The sequence below is a fragment of the Triticum urartu genome, chromosome 5 (genome assembly GCF_003073215.2).
Source record: "Triticum urartu cultivar G1812 chromosome 5, Tu2.1, whole genome shotgun sequence".
NCBI classification, from domain to species: Eukaryota; Viridiplantae; Streptophyta; class Magnoliopsida; order Poales; family Poaceae; genus Triticum; species Triticum urartu.
Genome location: NC_053026.1, coordinates 467,057,012 through 467,063,747, shown reverse-complemented (window position 1 = coordinate 467,063,747; position 6,736 = coordinate 467,057,012). Strand labels below are relative to the sequence as shown.

Genomic DNA, 6,736 nt, shown 5'->3' with positions numbered 1-6,736 from the left:
GACGTGGCGGTGCTGGAAGCAGTGGAGCATCTTCTTGCGGACGGGGAACCTCCTGGCAACTTCTTTCTTCGTGCGCGGGCACGTGGCACGGCGGATCATGCCGCTGGGCCGCACATCTTGGAGCGAGGATGTCGTCTTGACGTGGGGGAGGCTGAGGCGCCCCATGAGCTGCACGCCTCGGCGCGAGGGCGCCATCTTGGTGCTGAGGGGGCGGAGGTACTCCGTGAGCCACATCGCCCGCAGCCGGGGGCGGGCGAGGAAGAGAGAGGGATGGTGCAGGAGAGCCCCTAGTCGCGCTGACAAGCTCGACGATGTGGTCCAACTAGTCCTCGTAGAGGTCGTCGACCGGGCGGTAGCGCAGGAGATCGCGTGCCATGAGCAGCATGGCCTGTGCGTCCGTGGGGGCGCGGCGAGCGTGAAACGATGAGACGGCCGGAGTCAGTGACGGGGTGGCGGTGCGACCGTCTCGCCGCATAGAGGGGTGCAGTGAAGAGGCTTGCTGCTCGTTTGCCACCGTGCCAGTGACGGTGTTGGCGGCGGGTGACGAAGAACGACGGGGAGGTCAGCCGACAATGGCCGTCTAAGAGACACGGGTGGCGTGAGCGGCCCGGCACTCAGCGCGGGCCCGGCGAGCGTCGGCCATGAGCTTGGCGGAGTGGTGAAACGTGGATCGACGAAGAGGAAGCTTCGGCGCACCCCTAACTGGCGCACCAAATGTCGGATTTTGAGTTCCGGCAAAACCCTTGAGGTTCAAACACTGGGGTGCGCACAAAGATCTCTCCCCCTCTCTAGCTCGCACACTCTACGGTCTCACGGCCTAGCTCGACGAACCCAAAGAACATGAGACACAAGATTTATACTGGTTCGGGCCACCGTTGTGGTGTAATACCCTACTCCAGTGTGGTGTGGTGGATTGCCTCTTGGGCTGAGGATGAACAGTTACAAGGGAAGAACAGTGTCGTGAGGAGAGGTGTTCTTGTGCTTGGTGAACTTGAGTGGTTGGGTGCTATGGATTCGACCTAGGTCTCTCTTCCCTCCTATTGTGGTGGCTAGTCCTATTTATAGAGGCCCTGGTCCTCTTCCCAAATATTGAGCGGGAAGGGATCCCACAACGGCCAAATTCGAAGGGAGACAACCAGTACAAGCTATCCTGACAAAAGTGGTCTTCGCCTGCCAAGGGCTTTGGTGGTGACGCCGTCTTGGGCTCCACGGTGACCTCCGTCCTGTCGTGCTGGTGGTCTTGATCTTGTTGCCCCGATATGGAAACCTTTGCCTGATGCCTCGGGACTCCTTATTTGCGCTTGCCCCTTTAGCACCAAAGAGAAAACGAGGACACTGCGGGTGCTGGCGCCCGCCTGGTCCCAGTCGTCATGGCTTGCGTCACAGGAACCTCGCGAGGTGCCCCTCGCCTTGATCTCTTCGCCCCTCGCGAGCCAGCCTGGTGAGGCCGCTCCTGAGGAGGTCTTGCATCGTCCGCCTCGCGAGGCTTGGCCCCTCACGAGGGTCTTCAATGTTTGTTGGTGAAGATGGGTCGTACGGGGCCGCTGGTGGAGCCATGCCATGGGCCGCAGGCAGGCAAGTCTGGGGACCCCCGTGCCCAGAACACCGACACAACCCACTCCAGCCCCCCTCTCTCATGTGCGCGTGAACCCTAGCTGACTCAGACCCCTCCCCGCCTCCGCTCCACTCCCCGATACAGATCCCTCCCCCGACGTCCCGTCCTCCCCTTCCTTCCACCGCTACCCCGTCCTCCCCTTCCTTCCCCCGCCGCTCCGTCCTCCCCTTTCTTTCGCCGCACACCTCTCCCCTCGCCCCTGCCACCCACATCTCCCCTTTCCTCCATGGCTGCAGATCCACTCAAGCTCCTCTCTCCCACCCCCGATTCATCTCCAGTCCCACCGCCGACACCCAACCCCACCCCCACCGGCGACCGTCTCCCCCAACCCCATCACCACCGCGACCTCCCTCCCTCCCTCAGGTCTGTCCGACCCATGGGCGGATGAGGCCCGAAACCCTAGCCCTTCACCCACCCACCAATGGATGGATGGGGACGGGGAGACGACGGTGCGGTGGCGGAGACGTCCATGGCGAACGCGAGCCGACAGCCGGCCATCTCCGGCAAGCCCGACCACAGCGATCGCGGAACTCTGACCATGGTGGGTGCGTAAGGCATGAATCCGTTCTCTTGTCTGTTTCTTCTTCTCCTCACTTCTGATTCCTGTGTTTGTTTGTTTGTTTTGTGTGCAGGTTGCTCCGGTGCTGCTGTTGCTCCCTCCTCTTCTCTGCGTCCTCCTCCTAGTTGCTGCTCCCTCCTCTGCTCTGCCTCCTCCTCCTAGCTGCTGCTCCCTCCTCTGCTCTGCCTACGTCCTCCAGGGTATGCGCCAATGACCGATCCCCTCTCGCGCTCGCGCGTCATCTGTTTATTGTTACGCTCGGAGTTCGATTGATCGGAACTGTTTGGTGATGGTCTGTGCGGGACCAGAATTTTGGGTAGTAGATCCTGGCGGGTCAATCGAACTTGTTGGTTTTTGTCTCTAGTTTAGATCGAATGCAGTATAAGATTGAAATTTGACAGAGTCGTGGCTCTCCTAAATTATATCTGTCCCATATACGAGTTCGGGTGAGAGATGCTTCACGAGTTCGGGTGATATGAGGTTGAGAGAGAGGTGGGAGAGGCTTGGGCTGGGATGAGTGAGAGATTGCTATTTCATCTGCTGGAGATAGATTGAGAGAGAGGGGTGCTGATTAGTGTAGTCTGTGATTGAGAGAATTCTTGCTGCTGCTATTTGTGCTTACTGATTGATTATAGAGTGATTGAGATGTTGCTATTTGTACTTGTTGATGTTATTGTTGCCATCCGATGCATATTGTTGTGATCCATAGCTTACTGCCTTGCCTGCAGGTGTCGTGCTGGCAACCGGGGTTGGAGCGCTCAGATCGAAGGTGGCCGAGCGCTGGTACTTGCTCTACAAGATGGACAAGCAGGGGGCCAACCTCACGTTCATCTACTGGTGGGAGGACAAGGTCTCAGCCATGTTGCTTTCTTCTGGCTCTGAATGGTCGGATGGTCAATGTAATAGTCCAGTCTGTAGTGTAAGGTTTTGGATTGGAAACTCAGTGTGAAGTTTGGTTCTTAGGCTTGCTTTTGCTGCCATTTTTTATTGATGAATGCATTACCTTTTTCTGATTGATCCAAAATGTCATCTTATCTCTAGCACAGTGGGAGTTAAAATGTTTGTTCAGACAATAGAGTTTATGCTATGATAATCACTGTACTGTTTGTAGTATGGAATTTGCATTCTGTAATGGGACTGAAGTTTACCTCTTTGGCTTGCTTTTGTTGTGCCCTAGAGATGAATACAGCGGCCCTAGAATAATAACAGCCTCTTTATTAGCAGGGGCAACGCTAGAAGGATATGATGTGGTTGTATCAGTTTCAGCATGATGATTCTCATCAACTTGCACCTGATCATAGTCCAGTAAATGCATGACAATGTTTTGTTTGCAGTTTGTTAGTGTGCATAGCGTGTTCTGCACAATCTGAAAGTAATTTTAATCCAGCAGTAGGTGTTCTGCAGTTGGTTATTCATGGTAGTAAATTCAGTAGACAACTAGCTAAGCTCATGGCCTCATGGGTTGAGCTGGAATGGGCATCATGGGGCATTAGTCAATTGTGCAACCTGAGAATTTTTACTGTTAATGTTGCATTGGCATTTACTAATTCAATTTGTTTTCTTTCTTTTGGCTGAATAAACTCTTTGCAGATAACTTTTGTGGGGGACCGGACGGTGGTGGAGATGTACAAGTTCCTCAAGAAGCACGCTGCCATCCCTTTCAACTCTGCTGCAGCTGCGGCCGGCTGTGCTTCTGCCTCGGCTACAAACTGCCTAGGTGAGCTTTATCCCTCTGTGGCGCCTCTGGTGGCGTTGGACTTGTGATTGTGGTGTTGATTGTGTTTGGGCAAGTTGGGGCACGAACCAAACAACCCCGTTGTGCTCTGACTAGTGGCATGATTTACGCACTATGGAAATTTTAGGTTTAGGGAAATATGTACTGTTGCTCAAATCTACTATTTGATCTGCCTGCACATCTCCTGCTTCGGCGTAGAATTGATGGGTTCTTCCTGGATTCTGGAAACCTACAAAAAAATGAATTTTCTAGGGGCGATCTCAGCCTACTCGCCACAATTTTTGCCTGTCCGATTGGCTCCGGCATTAAAAACTGGGCCGAGATTTTAGTTTGCTGTCATCATTGAGTCTTAGATCCCCATGCCCATTTATATGCTCTCTATGGTGAATTACTTCTATGTTGTGTGTCAAAACTTGAAGTAGATTTGAAGTCTGCATAGATTTGAAGTAGATCAGGTCATTTTTTTTGAACTATGCATAGATTTGTAACAATGAGCATAGCTGGTTATAGGTTGCTGTGATGATGATTAAATATTAAGTGATCATGCATGTCAGTATACCAGATACCATTGTTTTCACTGTTTTATCAACATGCCTTTGCTGAATCTTCGATTTATATGTGTAAACTATACATTGTCAGCTACTGAGTAGTTTTTAGTTATTGAACGAACTCATACTGGTTAGTGTTGGCCATATGCAAGTAAACTAGACACCCACAAGACTTAACTATTTCCCAAAGCTATAGTGATACATTATGTACTACACTGCTAATGCTTATCCGAGTTTGTTGTTTTTATGTTCATGGTAACTAAATGTTGACATATTAGCTAATTGTGTAGCTAAACATGACCCATGTACAATGGATACAACATGCGCATCCTCCTCAATCCCTAGCTAGTGCACGATTGCCGAAGTGCAGTTCATGGAGCATTTGGACCTCTTAATGTAATAGCTGGTATGCTTGATGCGTGTATGTCCATCTCTTTACTGTTTTACTAGAACCATAAATCCTGATGCATGATGATCATGGTCTGGTTTGTTAGATCTATTCTACTGGTGCTCAAAATTTGACATGTCTGGATTCTGAAACTCGTTCTTACATTTCTTTTCATTCTATGATCAATTTAGAGAGTTGCACATGTCAGTATATTATATACCAAAAAATCCTAGCTAGTGAGAACATTTTAGTCACTCCATGAACGCATACTGGTTAGTGTTAGTCATACTATTTATGTACATGGCATTTGCTGTCAATTCTTGATTATAGGTTATTGGATCCCTCATTGGCTACTGTTTGATGTTCTGTACCTACTCTTATTCTTATATGTTCATTCTTATTTTTTGCACAGGTGAAGTGCGAATCCATGTCCGAAGCTGTGAAGCATATCAGCAAAGAGTAGCATATTATGTGTTGTGATTGTAGGCAGTAGTAGGCATATCTTGGTTGTAATATACTGCAACGATTGTAATAGATTAATGTAGTATTGTTTTGGATCAATTTCATTTGCTCTCTGGTCTGTTTGAAAAATGATTGTGTATGTGATTTGAATACTTGTGAAATGGAAACCTGACAAGTGGGTTCAAGTTATAATGGTTGTTTGACAAATTTCGAAATTTCTAATGTGTGGGACCAATTTTGAGCTAAGCATGACAAGTGAGACCTGCTGCAAAATAAAATGGCTGAAAAAAAGAAAATCAGTAGACTATAAAAGGCTGCATTCTAGAATATAAAATGCCAAATTGTTGGGCCAGGCCCATGTAGCTAGCGAAAATCAACAGAAAAAATATATATTAAAAAGCCTGAATTAATGGGCTCGGCCCATATAGACACCCAATTGGACCGGGCTGATTCTTATCCACGTCGGATTGCCACACTGGATCCTACGTGGCCCGAGTAGGCTGATAGTGACCAAAAATTTGGTCATGGAACCAACGACCTTTTACATATCACAAAGAAGGTCGTTAATTTCACTTTACGACCACCAGCTTTTGACCATCTATTTTCGGTCACAAAAAGGTCGCAAATGAAAAACAATGACCTTTCAGCGACCAATAATGATGGTCGCAAGTTGACATATTTCTTGTAGTGCTAGTACTCAAATCATATTTTTAGAACAAATAGTATGCATCAAACACGGAGAAAGATATGGCTTAATGTTTCGCCTCCCAACTTATTTATCATAGAGATAATTGTCAACAATAATAATTCATGATCAAATATATTTGAATGGATATATATGTCTATATTTTTCCCCACCACATGATGCTTGCCAACTAAAGAATAGGTTGAAATAATAAATTGACTCAACAAAATAAAATTAATAGAAAAAGAAAAAGATAAGCCGTTCGCATAGGGAAGCATGGATTTGAAGAGGTGCGAAAGCTCGTTGCTTAAAATAGTGATGAATACATTTTGAATGGTGTGCTTTTCCTGTTAACGTCACGACTAAGCATTTCAATATCTTCCATGCTAAACACATTATTGATGGTTCCCATCCGGAAATGAAAAGCTTGCTCCCCCTCATCCATACAAACACAAGTCATGGCTAGACGAATTTACGTGTGACCTCCAGGCAATCAAGTTCCCAGTGGGAGTTTATGTTATTATATCTTTCTTTATTTTCTTATTTAAGGGATTGGCCATCCAAATTACCAGCCTTCCTCATGCAAGGACAAGTGAATAAACACCCATTATGAGAATAACCCACTTAGCATGGATGATATTGACAGCCTCGTCGCTCTATGAGTGGTACGAGCACACAAAACAAATGATTATTTGAAGATTTTAGAGATGGCACATGCAAATTTACTTGGAACGATAAGGTAAT

General features: G+C 47.8%; 1 protein-coding gene across 7 annotated transcripts; it reads left to right on the top strand.

Moving 5' to 3' along the window:
- The first annotated feature begins 1,704 nt into the window (after positions 1–1,704).
- Positions 1,705–5,496, top strand: LOC125509892. Of its 7 annotated transcripts, none has more exons than XR_007284317.1 (6): positions 1,707–2,156; positions 2,248–2,374; positions 2,903–3,073; positions 3,765–3,891; positions 4,748–4,863; positions 5,258–5,496. XR_007284317.1 is itself a non-coding variant. In XM_048674917.1 (6 exons), the coding sequence occupies exons 1-5, from the start codon at positions 2,037–2,039 to the stop codon at positions 4,804–4,806; spliced, it is 555 nt and encodes a 184-aa protein (XP_048530874.1). In that variant the 5' UTR covers positions 1,713–2,036; the 3' UTR covers positions 4,807–4,853; positions 5,258–5,496. The 7 variants fall into 7 exon arrangements, 4 of the variants coding, with proteins under 4 accessions (XP_048530876.1, XP_048530875.1, XP_048530874.1 ...); XR_007284318.1 differs by having other exon boundaries at positions 4,748–4,853; positions 5,258–5,275; XM_048674917.1 differs by having other exon boundaries at positions 1,713–2,156; positions 2,903–3,024; positions 4,748–4,853.
- The last annotated feature ends 1,240 nt before the right edge of the window (positions 5,497–6,736 follow it).

Excerpts from the sequence above, each read along its gene's own strand:
- LOC125509892 (XM_048674916.1), top strand. The coding sequence starts at position 2,037 with ATGGATGGATGGGGACGGGGAGACGACGGTGCGGTGGCGGAGACGTCC. Across the intron at positions 2,157-2,247 it reads ATCGCGGAACTCTGACCATG|GTTGCTCCGGTGCTGCTGTT; the intron begins GTGGGTGCGTAA and ends TTTTGTGTGCAG. Across the intron at positions 3,025-3,764 it reads TCTACTGGTGGGAGGACAAG|ATAACTTTTGTGGGGGACCG; the intron begins GTCTCAGCCATG and ends AACTCTTTGCAG.